The 21669-nt window shown below is 39.2% G+C and overlaps 1 protein-coding gene across 2 annotated transcripts; it reads right to left on the bottom strand.

The window, feature by feature from the left end:
• Positions 1 to 3239: 3239 nt before the first annotated feature.
• Positions 3240 to 21626, bottom strand: LOC149848036 (pre-mRNA-processing-splicing factor 8A-like). 2 transcript variants are annotated; one of them, XM_090014911.1, is made up of 26 exons: positions 21199 to 21626; positions 16435 to 16558; positions 16229 to 16321; positions 15741 to 16131; positions 14588 to 15071; positions 13700 to 14490; positions 13361 to 13446; positions 13092 to 13274; positions 12060 to 12374; positions 11644 to 11948; positions 11097 to 11551; positions 10887 to 11013; positions 10453 to 10694; positions 10232 to 10355; positions 9956 to 10145; positions 9760 to 9867; positions 9119 to 9372; positions 7098 to 7714; positions 6898 to 7004; positions 5550 to 5804; positions 4990 to 5463; positions 4744 to 4905; positions 4451 to 4648; positions 4027 to 4305; positions 3686 to 3928; positions 3240 to 3597 (listed from the first exon to the last, which is right to left on the bottom strand). In XM_090014911.1, the coding sequence occupies exons 1-26, from the start codon at positions 21480 to 21482 to the stop codon at positions 3406 to 3408; spliced, it is 7083 nt and encodes a 2360-aa protein (XP_089871037.1). In that variant the 5' UTR covers positions 21483 to 21626; the 3' UTR covers positions 3240 to 3405. The 2 variants fall into 2 exon arrangements, with proteins under 2 accessions (XP_089871037.1, XP_089870960.1); XM_090014834.1 differs by having other exon boundaries at positions 4744 to 5463.
• Positions 21627 to 21669: the final 43 nt, after the last annotated feature.

The raw sequence follows: 21669 nt of genomic DNA, 5'->3' as shown, positions 1-21669 counted from the left end.
TCATCGCTAATCCATAGGTTTCTTGTAGTGAAAAACTTTGAATCAGGCTCCACAACTTATCAAGTTGAACCATGCTACAGTCAGTGTGCAGGTCAGTGGGTGCTTGATGAAGCAGTGTAGGATCATCTGTTGGATGTACACAAAAGGATAAAGAGAAGGGAGAGAGAGAGAGGGTTGATGTGCATGGCCTTTTTCTGGGGGGATTCCTTTCTCGGATAATCCTACAGTGCAGGGACTGGGTCTTAAATAACCATCTTCGGGGTACTTAAGTCTTTGCAACCACTCCTTTTTTAGAATCGTCATTTTTTTGGCACGAATGGAGGAAAGGGTACTTAAGTCTTTGCAAATGCATCAGACTCCAACGCTAAGTAATGATGACAAACATGGGGATACGAGCCGCACATGCTTACATACGTGGTGCTCATTGGGACCCCCAAACACAAGATGTAGCTAATGGCCCTCTTCGGGGGGGGGGGCATATAACCTGCTTCGGATCGCCAATATCATTACCACCCACCAGAGAACCTGCAGATTCGGCCTTACAGTAAGGAATACATAGTCGAGGTATTGAACTCGAGATGTCGTTCTGTTTAAACGTCTTGAGCTGACCCGCATAACCAAGTGTGAAGCTCTTGTGGGTGAAAGAATAGGCTTTATGAACTACCAGAATCTGTATAGGTTTAAAATGTATCTTCGTTATTAATAGGGCCAAATTAGTGCTCAGCCTTTTCAATGAATGAAAAGAATGACCTTAATCAACATAGGCAGAGAGTGTGGTTGGTGGTAAATAAATATGCAGCTACATCAGGACCGGCCTGGTTCATTCATCTCCTCGTCCCACAGTAACTTCTAGTTTGATCAGGAATACTACTGAAATTCTTGTCTTGTTGAGTTTTTTTTTTTATTTGTCAAGTACTTGCTGCAAAAAAGTATAATCAAAGTGAAGGTCCGTGGATTTCAAAATGGGTGACTGATAAACCAACCCTTGAACATAATTCTGGCCAGCCAAAAAGGGCATGGTCAAAGGCCAACATAGCCATCCGATTGCAGTCCAATCCAGTGGCATCGAGAATGGGCAAACAAGATCGAGTCTGAACTTTGAAAAGAACCATATGTTGGTGTCTCACTTTTGCATGAAGACAACCTAGCACACAAATAAATAAACGAATTGAGTTTGGGAGTAAGGGAAGCGGAACCATTCCTGCAGTAACATCTAGCTACAAAATTTGAGCTTTGTTGGCCACAATGGATCTACTCATCCCATGCAAATCTTTGAAAAAATCAAAACAAACCTTACTAGCTGTCCAATGCACAATTTCAAAGTTTGACAACTTCTGGATTGGGACTTGTGGTGGCTCCACAGACGATCATGATTTGAGTGCTCGCACACAACTCAATTCCCTGTACAATACTTTGCAAAATTGTGACAATCCAAACAGTAGGATCTACTCTCGGTGACTACATTGAGGTAGGTATCATGCATTCATGCATATATTAAACAGCATGTATTCCAAGCCCAATGTGTATATTGATGCAGACGTTACGCACTCATGCATATGCATCCATACACGATGCTGCACTATAGACAAACATAAGTTTGTATATGTATCTGCATCTGTATGGATATTCTCTAACTGGGAGCTCGCCAGGGCAATCCTGATAACCAATGTATGCATGCATGCCAGATTCGCATGCTGGATTGATTACAGCAGTAAAACCTAGTTTCGATGCCTAATTTAAACTAATCAGCACCAAAAGGATCCTTGCCCAAGTCATCATCTGATTTATCATCCACATGTTTCTGAATTACATTTTGAAGCATAAAAAGGTGCAACCAACCAGAGTAGGCAAAACCATGCCTGAACCCAGAAATGGATTTCAGAAATAAGAACCAAGATCCAACTTTTCCATTCTTTAATCCTTTGGATTTCCTGGGCGTGGATTGATTACCTTGGATAGAACATTCTTAACTTTTGTAGCCCATTATGATTTAGATCATTTTGTCAAAACCAAGTTATGGTTGAATCTCCAATTTAAAATGAAAGACATGAATATCCACTGTGCTTTTAGAACAAACATACACGAGACGGAAAATCCATACTTTTCATGTGATGGAAAAAAAATATCAAAGGATTATTTAAAAAAAAATCAGATTTACCAAACCAACAGTTGCATTTTCTTTTAGGCCCGTTTGGAATCTAGGTGTTGGAGGTATCAGGAGATAGCTGGAGTGGGAAGTGGGAAATACCCAGTGTAAAAGTGGTTTGGGATGAATGCAGTTTTAGAAAATGATGAAACTGGGGTGGCACAAACTCTAGCATTGGGAAACGAGATGAACAGCTTGATATTTGGCTCGGCTTGACTCAGAAATAGAGCTCAGGGAGCTAAGCTACCATCTAGCTCATTTAGTTAAATGAAACGAGTACGAACATGATAAGCTCGATTGGCTTGACTTGTATGTCATTTAACATATTATATATTTATATATACTTTTATATTATATATTTATAAAGATATTATATATATTTTGTATATTATCAAGCTTTAGAAAACAATCTTTTTCGAAGACGAGCCAACTCGTGATTGACTTGCAAAGAGCATGGGTGAAGCCTTAACGAGACAAGATCTAACAGTCCAATCTAGGCTTGTTTACCAGTCACTGTCACCCAGATACTTGTTTCATTGGGTCCCACCCCTGACCTGAACCTCTCTCTACTAGGGAGTTTTGGGTCAGGCTGGTCACGTGTCTAGTATAATTTCAGCTTTACAACTGTATTCCAAACAACTGCATAAGTGAAAGTGGTAAATCCTCAGCTGAACCGTTCCACTTACAAACAACAAAGTGGATTTGCTAAAACCACAAATTTTGGGAATCCCGTAACTGCATCCTTAGCTACCACCGACTGAAAGATTCCAAACAGGGCCCTACTTTATGCAGAGTGATTTACATGCAATAGACCTCGAGGGTTTTACCATCTGGAGGGCAGCCAATGTACCGTCGGTGGAGGGTTTTTCCTTTGGATTATAAAAAAATCAACATATGGTAAGTTCAAGGTGAGATACTTGGGATGAAGTTTGAATTCAAGAGAAAAAGAGAAGAAAAACAAGGGATATAGAATCAAGGAAATGTGAGTCTTCAATATATGGAATGATTCGAATTTCAAGAAAAAGAAAAAGGAACAAGAATCATTCAAGCTTTTTTTTTTTTTTGAGGATAACAAGAATCGTTCAAACTATGCTGCTAAATTTTACAGTAGATCAGATCCCTTATATGTACTAGTCTCAGCATCTTCAACACATGTACATTTCCTGTGGTACTTGGAAGAACCCCAAGCACTTGGAAGCTTCCATTTTGATAGAGTTACACAAAAAAATCGCCATACCTATAGACCTATATTCTAAGTTCTAACTAAACGTGTCCTCCCTTTCTCCCTCTGCTGGTTCGCCCTCTTCCAGATTGCTGAACTCCAGGTAATGAGTCGGTCTGTGATCTTCATGATAGAATTCTCTAGGTGCCCCTAGCTTGATTCCATACTTCATGCTCACGGTATGTTTCACACCCATGAAATTGTAATTCCATGGACCATTATCTGGTACCTGTACATCCATCAAGAATCAGATCAGTTCATGAAAATTAGCATCCACAAAAATACAAAAATTTGCAATTGAGAAGGAGACATTGTACCATGTAGAATCCAAGGAAGCGATCACTGAGGAGCAACTGGACTTTCTCATAATGGGTTGGTAGATAACCATGTGGATTGCTCCCAGTGTCCTTGTTGAGCCTTCCCCATTCATAACCAGTTGGTGTAAGCTTATAGGCAGTCAAGGAGCAGGATCCTGGAGTAAAACTGCAAGTCAGGATGATGCACTTCTCACCATCCCACTGTTTATTGTTCTCTAGAATCCGAGCATGAGATGTCAGGTCCTGCATGCAATGACAGTTAGAATGAAAGATCGGGCCTTTTAAATGATCCAGCAATCAAAGTAAGCCTACTGGATAAAAGATGGAAGACAAAAATAAACCTGAGGCGAAAGTTGGGGCAGCTCATTTGGTTGGGTATGCATCCAACCCAATGGTTCAAGATCATTCACGAAGTCATGCTCAGGCAGTACAGAAGGCAGATGCACTTGTTGATGGGTCCCCCACTGAGGTGGCATTGCTATACATCGAATTTCTTTGACCTGAGGATTATCTGGAGGGCTCACCCCATATAGATAACCAGCAATTTGGGTCCGGAGATCTGCAATGCATATAAACTTCTTCAAAATGTTCTTCGGAATGATGTATGTATATCCAGTCTCCTGCAAGGTACAACATTCAATGTTCATAAAGCGTATGTCTACGTGGCTCAAAACAAGATACTGTGACATGTTCAAGGCAGAAAACCTTTTTTTGGAAAGAGTTTCCAATAAAAAACGATCATGGAATGCGGGTCAGGCAAACAACCTTAATATCATCGGAGTTGACGTATATATGATTGACGCGGAGATACAGATTGGTAGCAGAGATTGCTCTGACACGCCAATCAGTTTTTGATCCAAACGCTGCTTGCTCATATGGACTTGTAGTGGTAACAATCAGTTCATCACCATGCACGTTTGTAGTCCTAGTTGTCACAGCAGTAAGTTGGCTGGCTTCCTTGGACTGCATAGAAAACATGTAAAGAACAATCCAAAAAGCAGCAGCAAGACAATACAGAATCATGGCTTCTGCAACTGAAAAAAACAACCAAATCTCACCTGCTTCTCAATTTCAGCAATTTGCTGCCTCTGTTGTGATGGTGGAGTTATTTCTGCTCCAAGAATTATGTCACGAATTTCTGATTGGGTAAGTGCTGACGTGTTCACATTATTCTTCTTTGCATAATCAGATAGAATGAGATCTCTTAGAGCAACCTCAACCTGCAGTGGTTGAGATTTTAGCCCCTTCACATCCAGAACATCAATAATACAAGAGGAAAATAGAAAAGTATTCGCACAATTTACCTTCATCCACTGATCATCTGTCAGAGATGGCCAGATATGATGAGGTTTAGTGACAATCGTCTTATCGGGTTTCAGTAGCATTTTTGCTTTCTCATTGTTCACATGGAGAGCACGCAATATCAGTATCAGACGAGAGAATGCGGTGTATGATGAAATCGTCTTCAGCCAATCATCATATATATTGAAAAGAACCATCTGTGGCTCTGTAGCCTTCAGAATTAAATCACCGAATTTCTCAATCTTCAAGCAAGCCTGGAAAGGCAACTGTAACTCACTCCCTTTGATTACAATGTTTGGAAAATCAAGCAAGTGAACCTCCAAAGGATCAAGCATGCCCTTGCGAGTTACTATAATTTGTTTTGGCTGCTCTTCCACAGGCAAGGATCGTACTAATGCAGCAACTTCTTCAGCCGTTTTCCATTTTGCCAGCTGTCCAAGGCGTTTTTGACCTGCCCATACACTTGTGTGGATGACCTGCAGCGAACGAAAAAATACCATTTGCACCAATATGCCTTCTCAAACACACAAATAGTAAATGAGAAATGATATTCACAACAAACCTTCAAAAAAAGTTGCCCCGTCCTTGGGTTGAAAATAAAAATAGCACCATTGATGGGCTTTGTAGTCAGATTTCCTTCAAATGTTTTATGGATGGTAACACGGTATACATTTGTATCATCAACAAACCAGATAATTTGATTGCTGAAGATCTCCCCATAATTTTGAGATGACAAGTAAGGTTCCGTAGGCTCAGAAGAATAAAGCTGGAGACCTTTCCTTATTCGTTCCCGCAGGACATACAAGGCAGGATTAGACTGCAACATAAGTTTCATTAACTGATTTAACTTCCAACAACGTACAGCCAAGAGAATATAGAATGTGTTGGTGTGTTTGTGTACAATATTGCATGTCCATCTGTGTATGCAAGACACATGACAGAAATTGAGAGGATGCCAAGTCTAGGCCCCTAAAATGAACAATGCTTCTAACATTTGGCTAGATCAGATAAAATCATATCCATTTGCACCTGGACCTACGTCACATGGACATGGCTGTCGATACAGAGAGTGACCATTTTTATAAAGTTTCTAACATGACTAGGATATAAGGGAACATTCAACGGGAGTCAAAACGGAGTATCCCTGAGACAGAGACCTGGACTGATCGTCAATCAGATCTGGTTAATTCTCTAAACCAAAACTGCTTAACTAAGATATATTCAATATGGTTTAATTTTCAGTTCTAACATTGAAGCACCATTAGTTATCAGGGCAGAGGGATGACTGGCTATGAGTCCCAAGTCCAATTCTAGGCATGAAACGCCTGAACAAGGTCAGATTCGTGCCAGGCTTAAGCAGATAAGCCTGACAGGCCTATTTGATTAGATCTAGGGATGTAAACTGTTCGGATTCGGATCAGATGTGGCCAATACCATATTCGACTAATCGGATGTTGGCTAAACGGATTCAAATGGTGACAAGCTCATACCAGATCCACTTTTTTACACGTAAACGGATTCAAATATCCATTAAATTTGGATATTTCTCGGATTCAGTAGCAAAAAATCAAAATTGTATCTGCATCTGATTAGAATCAGATATTGTTTTGGCTTACCAAATGCAATTAAACGGAATCAAACTTTAGTCGAATATCAGATAAAATCTGGTTCATTGACATCACAAATTGGATCCAACCATAAAGCTGAATACAGGATATAGGTTGGCTACCTTCCAGACTCATATCAGGGCCTCAAACTAATTATGGGTAAAATGGTAGAATTTTAAATTGACTAATTATTAACCATGATAAGTGAGGTTAAACATGTGGGCATGCATTTAACTGAATAAAAAACTAGGTATATCAAAGCTCTGTGCATGTGTGTGTGCACAAACACAGAGAGAGAGAGACCTTCATGATCTTATTCATAGCTTGAGCAAGGAGTGGTTTTGAACCGGGAAACCAATTACCAAAAGCCGAATGCAAATTATATGCAAGATCAATGCCAATCATCACTCCTGAATAATGCATACAAATAAGCATCAACTTTTGTATTCAATATGATGAAAAAGAACTAAGAAACTGAACTATGTAAAAACTAATTATTTTACCAGTAGGAGAAGGGTAAATGGACATGTTGTCAGTGGTATAGTCCATGAACTTCGCTCTGGTGTAACGCTCAATATCATGAGAATCATAATCTCCCCAACGAAGCTGAAAATCGATCCAATATTTATTGCTGGCTTTCTGATCAAAAACATCCTTTGACTCTGCCACTAGACTAGGCTTAGACATTGGCCATCTATAAGCAGCAAAAAGAAGGATGTCGGCACAAGAACTGTTCATTTTGTAACTCTTCCTGGGATGTATTGTCTCCTTCTGCACAGTCTCAATTTCCAGTGCATCTAACTCTTGATCCATTACCTGGCAAAGATCCATCACAACACTCTCATGTACCTTCTGCCAAAGGTGTGCACGGAATATCTGAATCAAAGATATCTTCAAGGTTGGGATTTTTCCATGCATAAATATCCCAGTTAGATCTAGTTGCACTTGAAAACCAACATAAACATTAGCACGATTAATAGTCGGAGACCACCAAAGCGTAAATCGACGATTTGGAATTTGGTTGAGACCAGATCGTTGTGCATTTGTCAGCTTCTTGTACTTCATAGACTCTTCAAAACCAGATGCTTTCTCCCAAAAAAGACCTTCCCAAGTAGGGAAACTGCCAATCACAAAATTGTGAGACTGATTCATGGAAAAATACTGTCCCATACAATTCAAAACACAATGATAAACAGTAATCAAGGTTACACACAAGGTTCAATTATCATGAAGGGGGAAAAATACTCTCATACAATTCAAAACACAATGATAAACTACACAAATTTAAGATTGGAATCAATCTGCTAATCAAGGTTACACACAATGTTCAATTATCATGAAGGGTCTTTGCATATAAAATAGTCAAACCATTTAATAGACCATATAAATAAATAACTTGCACTGGTATCCACAAATCAGAGCTCTAGATATCAGATGGTAAAAATAAGTAAATGCCATACGGCAATTTGTTTACTATTACAAATTTAAAAGTAATCATACTGCACCACATATAATAAATTAAATCAATAATGAGATAGAAGCAGAAATCTAGAGTTCAGTATTCTAATGTTGTGAGAGCAATTTAAGGCATCATCTACCGAACTAGAAAAATAGAAGACTTATCAACACTTGAAGTTGAAGATGTACACATGAACAAAATCTCTTTGTTGATACCAGCACAAAATGGTGGTAACTGTATAAATTCACAAGTAACGCCTAGATGTCTTTAAAGTTCAACAATATTAAAAAAAAATTAACTTGCTCTATAGAATGAAATAAAGCAAAAGTCAAAAAAATGCTTTCACAAATGCACTCAATTATGGTCTGCTGATTTCATGAAATGAGAACAAGACAAAGTATGGCTTTTGACTTCCATCGCCCTGGACATTAATCCACAGTGAATTTTGAAGAGCTAAATACGTGGACAGCTATATGTATATATAAAAGAGAAAGAAAAGTAATTAAGTACAAAATAAAAAAATGATTTTAGGGAAAAAAAAAGATGGAGACATCCTCAGTGCTCTCTCCCTTGTATGTGGCAACACACAATTCATCAAAATTGTAAAAGAGAAGAGTTAGTTCTAAAATAGAATTGATTTATTGATTTACCATGGCTCGACTATGGTAACAGTGAGTCTTTTTACCGACTAGCTTGACTCCATCATCAACTAGAGGAGAGAGAGAGAGAGAGAGAATTTTCTGTATAATAAAAGGGCATGCCAACTCATTTTGGTGGAGTTAGGACCCAATAAAATATATGAAGAGAAAAAAGGGTTTAAACAAGGCTGATACAAAGTGTTCGACATCAAAACTGTGTCTAAGACACAAGCGTTGGACACAATGCATAAAGTGTCCATTTTTTTCTTGGACAATTCTATGTTGAAAAATGAAGTGTCTAGGAGTGTCAGTGTCCAAGTTGGCCCTTTAGAAGTGACAATATGTTTAAACTAAACCACTGATGGAATGGTAACACATTCTGGTGATACCAACAATCCAAGAAACATAACAAAGATCAGCAACTTACTATGTTCCTTTAAACAGGGTATGCTCAAGAATGCCTTCTACTCCACCAAGAGCTTGAATGACATCTGTCCGATAGTTATTCAAGTTCCACAATTTTCCATCATGCCGTTGATGAGTCCACCAAAATGGATTTTGTTTTAAAACCTGATACTGTTTAAAATCAGTCCGCACTCTCCAACCCTTGTCATATGCCAGAGTATGCCGATCTTTCTGAAAAAGGGTATTGATCCGTGGTATACCTCTATCCCAAGAATCCTGCACAATAAGAACAGAAATGTCAATTCAAAGTAACCTAATGATATTTGCAGTGACCAAGAGAACTTGGTAACTTCTAAGGTTATCCTGAAATCTAAAACAGCATTTCTCCACATTGATGAAATAGAAATTACTCCAAATATGCCATCACCAGTAAGCAAAAAAAATGAATCTCAGACCATGGACAAGTACAAGACAGTAGTTCAATGACCTAACACCTAGCACTTCAAGTCGATCTATCTGCCGTTATGAATATTTTATCTGCGGACCTAAAATTAATTGAATTCTAAACTTTCTAAGAGATAAACATCACTGCATTTCCCATTGGAATGTATAAGAGCAGCAAACAACAACAACAACAACAGGAAACAAGAACTAATGGATTACCTCAAGATCTTCCAATGTCAAACGCCTGTTTTGAGACTGAGCCTCCTGCCTTTTCAGGGCATATTCTGCCCATACACGCTGGGAATCTTTAAATTCGCTTTCCCATGGCTGTCAGAAAATTAGAGTCAGAAACTAAAAGAAAACAAGATGGAAAACAATGACCATATAGGAAAAACATGTAGTGCACTATTTTCACCTGAATGTAACGGTACAGATTTGGAATAAGCTGGTCCTCTTCATGGCTCATACCACTTCTAAAATGTGTAACACCAACATCTGTTTGTTGACTATACCGGATATCACTTTGGGGAATTAATATATGACCCATCGAGAGCATGCCAAGCCCTCCAATTTCTTTTGGAGTATAAAATATGACAGGAGGAAATCTGACAAAAAGAATATGAATCAAAACCAACACAAAGGAAGGATATCCCCCAAGAGATATCCATGAGTTCATATATTGTTCACTTACCTGCTTGGCATTTTTGAATTTAATCCAATCTTAATACGTGTTTGGATCTTATTTTCACACTTAACAAGCAAATCTAGCAGCTCCTGAGTATGCACAGTTGCCTCACGAAAATATGTCATGAGACCTAATAAAGAAAACAATCAGTGAGCATGTGCTTGTGGAGGTGTCATGTAATAGCATGCATTCTGCAAAATAAGGACTGGCAATACAAGGAAAAATACCTATAAGTGCTGTATTCCATTTGTTGACAATCTTCGTAAACGTTGTTGAACCTGATGACATGAGAATCTGCCTGACACGATTCTCGAACACCTTCATGTGCTCGTCATCAACACGTAAGAAGGCAACTGCGGTTTCCTCTTTGGTTTGCTCATTTTGCAATTTCCACACCCCATCTTTTGTGTTGCTAAAAGCCTCCTGAGTAATTCGAATCTTGGGCAGTATCCGCACTTCAAAACCACACCTGGAAGTGGAAAATGGATCACATGATACAAAAAGAAGAAGCAGATAAGGGAAAACTAAAATACAATGAGACCACAGTTTTAACTCTGCAGAAATTATAAAAGCAATGTTCTAGGAAATAAGCAGCCTTCAGTGGGAAAGAATGATCATGAACTTATGCAAAACATACTAATATCAAAATTCATAGACCTACATGCTGAACAGCAGGTTGGGATTGTCCTTGCTGTACACTGAAACAAAGCTGTTTTCCCACTCAAATGTTGTAATGCTTCGAGGAAGTCTATTCTTCATGTCCCAGAAAACACTTCTCCCCAGATTAACTGCAAAACAATAAAATCAGTTTTCTATTACTTCTGAATAATTACATAGTAACTTCAAAGAATGATAAATATATGCAACTCACCATCATGTTTCATAAGCCTCATTCGCGCATCCCTTGGCCAACATTTCTTATTGTTATATCCAACCATGTTTTCATTGTTTGGATCAGGATGCTCTGTAAGGAACCGCTGAATGAGGTCCCTTGCTTCTTCATGAGTGAAGCGGAAAAGAATGTGGACTTTGTCAATGTACCTCGAGTACAACCTTATGGGATGACGTGCTTCAACCTTGGTGTCCCAGTATGTGATGAACTCATTAGGCATCTGAGGGGGACCAGCAATCTCACTTGCACGGGTCAAACCAAGAAGCAAGAGATCGAGGACCAACCCATAATATTGCACCACAAAAGAAGCAAACTGAAGACCACGGATTAGACCATATGAATTTGTGTGGCTCATGTCTTTGTAGGATAAGACAACATTATTTTTGGCGGTTACATAATCGGCAATATTGTGATCAAGAATCAATCGCAGAAGCCTGAAAATGGTCAACATTGAAAAAACAATAAAAAACACAAGGCCAAAAGACCCTGATAAATCATGAGCATTTCAAAGTGTGTGCATGTTTACCTATTGAGCAAAGTCAAGTCTATCTTCTCAAAAAACTTTTCAAACTTGGTCTGTAGCATGACAACACATTGTCCTTCACTTGTGTCCCATATATCCTGCAGATTGTTTATACCTTGACACCATTTATAGACCAAAAGTGGAGGCGGCTCAGAATCTGCAGGCTTAATCCAATTGGGGAAGAGATGGCGCTTGTCGCCTTCATACCATAAATATTGGTCAAGGTATGCATCCGTGATTTTCTCAAGGGGTTCTATTTCATACACAGGAATTAGGTAACTGTATAAATCCATGAACTCAATTCCAACCTGAAAATATTTTTTCCAAATTTAATTCTTAAATTCACATATATATTTTGCCAATCCAAGGATACTAAAAGTGATATGGTTGCCTAGAAACAAAACCAATTGTAATATTACCTCTTTAAAAGCGCGCTGTGTAAGGAGATGACGTTTTATACGTGACAATGCCTCATGTGGATTGTCATATGCTTGTTCAATAAGACCAAGCTCTTCCCTCTGCTGTTGGTTTAATCTCACTGCCACACTATAAGACTCCTTCAACCTCTCAAGTGCAAGAATAAGAAGCTTGGTATCATGTTTGTATGACAGGGGAGGGAAAGGAATAGGAGAAAATTTCCTCGACTCTAACCAGTGGACAGTGGTCGTATAAATAGCAACAGCTTCTTCAGGTGTAACATAAGGACCATCTTTCAAGTAATTGTGTTGTCTTTCCTACATATAGCAGAATCCAAAACAAGCAACTTAATATTTCCAGCAAAATCAAAAGCATCAGAAAAAACATAGACAAACTAAACCCATGACACAAGATTACATGCATCAAGTGTAACAGTAACATCATTATGGGTATGCGGGCTACTAAAAATCTGAAAACCAACATGGATATCATTTAGCCCATACGTAAAACCAAATGCAGGTCACCCGGTAATCAAATGCAGAAAGCTCTACATGCCTTCCATAGAAACCTCGTGTGGAAAAGAGAGAGAGAGAGAGTTGTAAGAAAATTTAAACTGCAGGTAAGCCTAGCAGCATTGCAAGGGAAATAAGTAAATCATCAAATCATGAGACCAACCTAAAGAATTCAAGCATCTTATAAAATAAAATATATTCAACTTGCATTATAAATACAAATTGAAAAGTTTGTATGTCAACTTGGATCAGATCCCAATGTACTAGATGAACCAAATTCACCATGAGAGAAATTTATCAAATGATGGTTAAATGATCCAAGCATTGAACATACCCAGTTCACTATGGACCTAACCCAATCTATTGAAAGCACTTCAAACACGCACAGGACAAAATCAATCAAACCAATAAATCATTCCAGAATTTATAAGCAGCAAACATAAAATTAGGCAATGGCCAGATCATACACAGACATCTGTCATTAAGTGTAGTAGCTACACTTGGAGAAAAGAAGAGGTGTACCTGCTCAGCTTTCAACCATAAGCGAGTCAATCGACCTAAATTTTTCCTGCAAACTGTTTTATCAACTGTTGCACCCCTTCTGATACGTTCACGATTATAGTGAGCAACATTTGTCCACCAATCAGCCTTTGACTTCACAAAACGAAGAATCATGTTCTCAACAGGGACTGGAAGCCCAGGCACCTGAAAAACAATGGGTATGAGGAAACCAGGGAGATGATACAATGCATTCATCACATATAAAACAGAAAAATATAAAACTTACACACCTTCCAAGGAATGTTTGCCTTCCAACAGCGCCATGCTTCACTAAGATGTTGCAAGATAGTTCGTACTTTGTTCTGCTTGATGCCCTCTGGATGCAATGGATTGGTGAGTAATTACTATGTACAGTATTCAGAAAACAAAATGACTTGAAGACAGCATGCAAGATTGTCAATATAGAAGGGGAAAAAATATTTGGTCACCTAACACAAGGCTCAGTAAGCACACAAACTAAGATTTGATTAGAAAGTTTTAGTCAAAACAAAACAACTTTTATATAAACATAGCATGAATATTACACATATCTAGCCTGTATACATGTGTATATAGCAAAAGAGTATCACCTGGCATAGCATCAATAAGATCGTGCATAACAGCAGCTCGAAGTTCTAAGTCAAAATGGCTTTCTACTCGTTGCTTTGTGACTGTTTTAGCTACTCCCTTTGAATGACGACCCTCAAACTGACGAGCAAGTAAATTTCCCAGCCATCTTTCCAGCAAAGGAACAATTCCACGAAGGAAAAACAGCCACACTCTCCACATTGGAGCCCAAATACCACATCCTGGTCCCTTCCCAACTGGTCCCGTGTTAAACCGATAGTAGATCAAGTGCTTTAGGTCTTTACACATTCTGATTTGCCGCATCAGCCTGTACTTATATCGATACATACCAGTCAACTGCCCAACATGTGAAAAAATATATTGCAAGCCATCTGCTAATTGAAATGCATCCACGTTCCCCAAACGAAACTGTATGTTGGCATCCACCACAAGTTTTGTTAGTCGTAAAATTTCACGGCACAAGTGAAAAGCATTTCCAAAACGCGACTTTTTACGTTCCTTGGTGGTAAGTGTCTTCACAGGCTTTAGATTAAAATTGTAGTCGAGATGAAGATAATTAAGATTCTTCCGGTGTATCAAAAGATTCAACATGTTATAACCCTGTTTACAAACTTGGAGACCTGCTTCAGCCCAATCTAATTCAGTAGACTGGAAGAATTTAGTAGCCGCAAGAGAACGGAACAGCTGTTTTTTCTTTTGAGCCTTAGGAGGCCTATGATGCAGCTCATTCAATACAAAGCACTTCAACAGCTTCTGGTAGCTCACCCGAACTTTAACAGGATATGATGGAGGACTGCAAATTCAAATCAAGATCAAACAATTCAGACAAGAATTTTACATCAAATGTAACTAAAAAATAACGTATTTATACTGCATGAAGAAAACCATACCAGTGTTCCTTGTACCACTCTGATACAAGAGGGATATCCTCTGCCCTCCGCATTCGACCAGACCTCATATTGAAGGGACGTGGAGCAAACAAAAGAGATATGCCAGCAGCTGTAGTATCTGTATATAGTTGAGTGTTTTGCAACAAAGGTTCCACCCCTTCAGGAATATAAAAATCATCTTCATCTTCTTCATAAACTTTTTTATCTCGACGTTCCTTATTTATCGAAGTAATGGGGTGTATCAAAGGATCATAGTAAAATGCTGGTAATTCAGGATCTTCTGCTTTAATGTACATTATCATGGGAGTGTGATATACACAAAGCTTCACTTTCCTAGGGCGATTGTTATAAAGATGAGGAAAAGCTATTCTATACTCAGTCCTCAATGGTGAACGAATGATAAGTTTATTAATGTCATTGAATTCATTCCAATCCTCATCACCTTTCTCCATGTCCCGATACAAAGGTTCAAACTTAGGACCTCCTGCAAAAGAATACAAGTTAACAAAAGGGAGGAGAATGAGAAGCAGCAGAGGGAAACAAAGCACTGTAATGCAGAACATGCATCACATTTGCATCTTGTCCAAATGAGGTCTCTATCCGCAAACAGATTCAAAGAAGCATCCATGGATCTCGTGAATATAATGACTCAAGACAACGATCCCATCTTTTTCCTGGTGCAACCCCAAGTTGTGCAAGTATGAAACTGAAAAAAAAGAATGTGCAACCAATTTGACAATGTAAGCAGCTTTTTTCTTTTTCTTTTTTTTTGCACACATGATAGTTGCTTCTCTACCTAATGCAGTTCATAGCTGCGTACACATGCATACAAGCATGTCTGTGCAAAGGAGACAAACAACTGCAGGACCCAGACAAGCCTAACAGTGCACAAGGATAACCAAAAATGCATCCTGGATGAATGCATCCACATAATATCAATGTCAATTCTGTATAACATATAAATTTGCATAGACATGTAGCATGAATTCCCACATTGAAAAGAAATTCATCAGTTCAAAATAAGCCAGTGTCAACCTCAAGCACAGATTTACAATTTATACTTGAAGCTCACAGCAGCTTATTCAGAGTGGTTGCTTAAGATCATGTCAACAACTGAGAATGAGGAAAACAAATAGCAGAGTGAAAGGACTACCTGGTATGCACATGTTCAATGCTTTAGCAGTGAAAAATGACTCCATATCAAACAGATAAAAGTAGTTCCTGTCAATCAAGTCAGAAAGAAGTTGTGCTGCAAGCCGATGAAGAGTTGCCATTATTGGAAGTGACAGATGCCACTTTCTATAACTAGGACCATTTATAAGCTTTGTCTTCACCAGGGGTTTGTGATCATAAAACCAAGTATACACTGCAGAATCTTCTTCTTCATCAAGCTCAAGCTGTATAGGCTCAAGGGGTTCCACATCTAACAAGTTGTCAGCATAATCCAAGGGAGGCTCCTCATCATCAAAAGGTGGGAATCTCATTCTCTTGAAGTGGCGCCGGTCCCTCTTCTCCCTCCTCATCATGATCCACATTGTACCCCACTGTAAACATACACATACATTTAGCCTATCTTATATTGACAAAAGATAAATACATCACTATGTCAAAGAGGATGTACAGGATAGAAGAAAAAGTCACCTGAGCAAGGTATATGGGTTCAACTACCCAGGGAATTTCATTAACAAATGTAATTGCCCCAGTAATATGATACAAAACCTTCACATCACGAACCTGCCAACAAGTGAAATACAAGTTTACATTCTGTCAGTAATCCAACAGAATGAAAATTAACAAGAAGTTCAAACATGCAGTTGATAGATAAAACAAGGCAACTGAATCCAGACATGTTCCCAGGGCATTGGCATGTTCTCCAGAAGCTTGTACACAGCATGAGGAACAAACTTAAGTGCCCCTAAGTATACACGTTTGTCATGACGGTATTTCTTTGTGGACATATCCCCATGATCTCTGCAGAATTATAAAAGAAGTAAAAAGACCATTAGTAAAAGATCAGAACAGCAATAACAGATCAACATGTAGTAATGTCACATGGTCCAACCATTTGCAAATAAAAACATAAAGTGCTTTAAGAATCAACCAAGAAAAAATGGTATATTAAAATGGCATTATCTGATTGCACCAAACATTCCAACAAAAATACAATCCATGCGGCAGATTAAAAAAAGTAAATGATGCCCAAAAACAAAATCCAGGTGAAATTCTGAAAGAGGTGAACTACAACTTTTTGGGCAATCCCAGAAGAGCACAAAGTATAATCCAATTATTTGCATGTGAATATGCCAAATTGTAAACATAGTCCTTAGTCCTTACTACTATATTTACTTGTTCTTCTTTTCTTTCTCCAATGTGTTATACATGTGTGTGAATATATTTGTTGTCATAACCCTTGGTATGCTGTTTGAAAACTGCAGTGTGTGTAACTATCTATACATGCTAGTTTGTGAATTCCAATGGAAGTCAACTCCAGGCTAGAGAGATATGCCAAGACACAGTCGACTTGCATGGCATATGATCAAGACTACCATACTTGACACACACAAAATAAGTTTTGGATACCTCAATACATATTGGATTTATATTTCATATCGGATTTAGGTTTCATGGAATACCTTAAATGCTACAGCCAATGATGACTTGAGAGTCTCTCATGAACATTGATGAAGAGTTAAACTCACTATATACACTTCTACTCCAAGCCATAAGAGTTCATCCTCATCAGATTGATCACATGAAACATGTATCATTTTTTAAAGGAACGGAAAAAAATATATTACATGAAACATGTATCTTGCTAAATTAGAAGCTTAAGATTTTGGTAGGAATGCACATAATGGACTAAACTTTGAACACCCAAAGCTTGGTTTGGCAATATAATTAACCTTTGTCGGTTATTGATTTTTAGAAGACAAATTCCAGGTGTCAACAGGCTCTCCTATGAACATACCACATTTTTTACTGGTAATCCATCAAACAACATATTTAATAACACTAGCATGTCTCACCCTTCTACCAATGCCACCACTCTTGGGTGGCTTCTCACATCTGCAATAAAAAAAATTATGCATAGAAAACTATAGACACCCAGTTTTTCCAAAATGCCCAAAATACTAACATCTCTAAAAGAATGAAGCTGCACATTGGAGTTCACAAATAGGATAGCACGAGAAAACCCAGAGGATCCGTTGGACGGCTAAAGCAGTTTAGTCGTCCGACCCTAGACGACTATCTCAGTCTAGCCATCCAACACCTGCCTTGTTTCCAGACGGCTACTCCCTGCCCAATCTATCCAACATTTGGTTTATCCTCTCCAAAGGATGGCCAAACATGGTTAGTCGTCCATCTCTAGACGAAAAAAACAGTTTAGCCGTCCAATTAGTTCGAGCAAATGAGACACATTTGCCTCATCTCCAACCAATTTTGCACGATTCTGAGAGAATATTCCTCACGGATAAAATTTCTCCTGAGAAAAAACTCACCTCTTATTTGGAATAAGAACGAATCTATTTGAACCAAATCCAGACCCAAAAAGCCCCATTATCTGGATCTGTTCTGAACACCTACAAATAGGGGCCCACTCTTATAATCAGGGGAGGAGAAGGAAGACGTTCTAACACTGACACTGAGAAGAACGAACGAAGACTGCCGACACCCGTCTCTTCGATCTTCCTCAGTTGCATGGAGGTTCTGCTACACCAACCGCAGAAAACCCTAACTTTCCAATAGAAGTATTGCCAAATTAAGAACTCAAAAGCCTAAAACGAATCTTGGGTCCGGAAAAAGGTGTGTTTGTTGTTTCTCCTTTCCTTCATTTTATTTGTTCATTTTATTCAATGAGTTAATTTTATTAGTTTAGAACAGATACTCGCAAGTTTCTTTTGTTTATTTGCATCATCCGTTGTGTGAGTTGCGCTACCGAATCAAAAGGCGTGCTCCGACTTTACCTTCCCTTTGGCGAAGGATGGTCGAAGTTCGAACGACGTCCCTACGTCTTTTTAAAGGAGTTTTTAGTGATTTAAAAGGTAAGTCTCAAATTTTTTTATCAACAAAAGCATTACTATATGGTACGGAATGTTGGGCTGCCAAGAGACATCATATTCAAAAAATGAGTGTAGCTGAGATGCGGATGCTTAGATGGATGTGTGGAAATACAATAAAAGATAAGATTCGGAACGAAGAGATACGTAAGAAGGTAGGTGTTGCACCCATTGAAAATAAGATGCGAGAGAATCGATTACGGTGGTTTGGACATATTCGGCGAAGGCCTAATGATGCTCCATTTAGAAGGTTGGAGAAATGGGAAAATATATTAGTTAAAAGAGGTTGGGGTAGGCCTAGGAAGACTTGGATGGAGATGATAGGAAAGGATATGAATGCTTTGAACCTCACCGAGGACATGGCGTTGGATAGAAATGATTGGAGGAAAAGGATTCATGTGGAAGACCCAAAATGAATTTCTTTTTGGTTCATATCGCTGACCCCAATTGTTTTGGGATGAAGGCGTAGTTGTTGTTGTTGTTGTTTGTAACAAAAGCATTATCAACACCTTGTTAAAAGCATTTTCTTATGAATGAACACCTAAAAAAACTTAAAGTTGACAGTTGATATGACCCAAGTTGCAAGTGCAAGAGAGATCCAAGGATGTTTTTGCCCCTTGTCATTCCAATGAAGAAAGTGGCATTCACTTCAAGCAGTTGATATAGTTGTAGGATGTTTCTACTAGATTTTCCACAAGATTGGGTTGGTGCTCTGTGTATCCTCCTTCGTACCCCAAATTCAGCCCACAAGATATAATGGTCTCTTCAACCTTCAATCAGCAAGCAACTCCCAGATCATTTGTTTAAGGTAAGACCATCACGAGCATTGAGAACTCCACAAAATATATGCACTACCTCCTTCGGAAACAGATGGTTGTCACCATCAAAACCCATCCACATTTTCAATATACATATAGAAGTGCTTTGTCCTAGGATTCACCTTTTTATGGCCACAAATTCTGATCGAACACAACCACTACAAAATTAATACCCACTCACTCCCTCCCTTGCCACTACTAATTCACAAATTGCCACAAAAAAAGGTAATATGATACATAATAGGATACAAAAAGCTTTCTAGAAAAGAAAAGAACATCTCCAACATTTCCCCTAGGACAGAGAGAAGACAACAACCCCACCACTCATCCATACAAGATTAAAGTTGTTCCACTGATATCTCCATAAAAACCATCAATCTACAACCCCACAATAAAATAACAATTTCACTAGTACAACTTTGCTTGTACAAAACATATATGCATGTAATTCATTTTTTTTTCCTAAGTCAAAGCAGGATATGCAAGTTACTGCTAGATCTAAGGACATGTTTTGGGTGTAGATGTGGACAAAATTGGCTTTTGAGAATTCTTTATACTTGCACAACTTCTTACATGACCACCTCTCTAGAGGGGGAAAATCCACATTGACAGTCTGAAGTTGTAGGGGTGCACAACAAGCTGAGCTAACCCCAGCTCAGCTCGATCCCATTTAAATATATAAATGAGCCAAGCTCAAGCACAGGCTCAAGCTATTTTCTGCAAGTGAACCAAGCCTGATCAGTACTATCAGGCTCGGGTAGGCTCAATTAGGCTCGTGAAACATGCTCACATAGAAGGTTAGTTGCATAGTAACCAAAAAAGAATGCCTACCCAAACAGGTTGGGTGTTGGGTTTTTTATGAGAGAGGTGGTGGGTTCGAACCCCACCCCATCAAAGCTTTGGTTTTTTTCTTTCAAAAGACTTGAAACTGCTAGGGCAGAGCTGAGCTTATTAGACTCCAGCTCAAGCCAAGCTTGAGCCTTCATTTTTTACAACAAACCAAGATTGACCAGAACAGGCTTGGCTCGTGGGCAGCCCTAGAACTTGTTATTCGCGTAGTGCATGTCAGGGGTAATTTTTTCCTGTGGGAAACAATATAGAAAGTCATCAAAGTATAAAGATCTTCTATACCAAATTTATCCAACTCAACGCTCAAGCTAATAGATTAACCAAATTACACCTAGGATGTTATCAAAGCATAAAGGATCTCCCACACCAAATGGATCCAACTCAATGCTCAAGTTAACTGACTAACCAATTTGCTGGAGTTTGCACTTTCTTGTCATATGCAAAACCACGGGATTTTGTTCCAATGACACAGTCTCAAGGATCCCATAAATTGACACAATGCTATACAGCAGATGGCGTTTATTTTCATCATAATTCCAGTCACCATACTGAATACCACATAGTAGAACAAACGAATGCAAATGGACCAAAAATTATGCAGTGGAAGAAATAACAGTATCATGAACACATTCCAGTATGCAAGGAACTTACCACTACTCATTTAGAAAACTATTTTTCCACCGTCCATGTATGAATCATTTCCACCGTTAGAAAATTAGATAACTTGATTCGTGAACAAGAACTACCATCGGCCTTGGGCCAAATAAAGGAAACAAAGTGGAACGAGAGCCTGAAGTAAAAATGATATCGTGAACAGATACAGAGCACAAAAAAGTAAAACTGTGATCAGAGAAGAACCCTAATTTACAGAACAACAACCACTCACCTAATGATCTTCCGGACATGCTCGGGTGGCATGTCCTCCTTCTGAGTCTCGACGAACCCGAACTTCCGCTTGTCACCGTACCTCTTCGAGTTGAGCTGCATCCACTTCCGCGCCTTCTCCTCCAGCGCTGCCTCCGACTCCGCGGCCGATGGCGGCACGCTGTAGGAGGGCTGCATGACCGGCGGCGGAACCACCGGACCCGGACCCGTCCCCGGAGGAGCCATCTGGGGGCCCGGCCCCGTCCCGGGAGGGGCCATCTGGGACCCCATCCCGCCGTTCCACATCTTCACCGGTTTAACTCAGAAGAGTGAGAGGATTGGCGGGATTGCTACTGTTGGGGTTTGCAGGAGCTCCTAGGGTTTCGGTTTCAGGCGTCGTGAGGAGCGATAGGGCTTCGCTCGTCCGCAGAATGACGGGAGGACAAACAGGGTGATTGGCACGACGGAGCAGGGCCGCTTTATATAAAGGGGG

This window comes from Nuphar pumila, chromosome 1 (genome assembly GCF_984573655.1).
Source record: "Nuphar pumila chromosome 1, dmNupPumi1.hap1.1, whole genome shotgun sequence".
In the NCBI taxonomy this organism is placed as follows: domain Eukaryota; kingdom Viridiplantae; phylum Streptophyta; class Magnoliopsida; order Nymphaeales; family Nymphaeaceae; genus Nuphar; species Nuphar pumila.
The sequence above is the reverse complement of the archived record's forward strand: the minus strand, read 5'-3'. Positions and strand labels throughout refer to the sequence as shown.

Excerpts from the sequence above, each read along its gene's own strand:
- LOC149848036 (XM_090014834.1), bottom strand. The coding sequence starts at position 21,482 with ATGTGGAACGGCGGGATGGGGTCCCAGATGGCCCCTCCCGGGACGGGG. Across the intron at positions 16,559-21,198 it reads CATGTCCGGAAGATCATTAG|AGATCATGGGGATATGTCCA; the intron begins GTGAGTGGTTGT and ends ATAATTCTGCAG. Across the intron at positions 9,868-9,955 it reads ATCTGTACCGTTACATTCAG|CCATGGGAAAGCGAATTTAA; the intron begins GTGAAAATAGTG and ends ATTTTCTGACAG.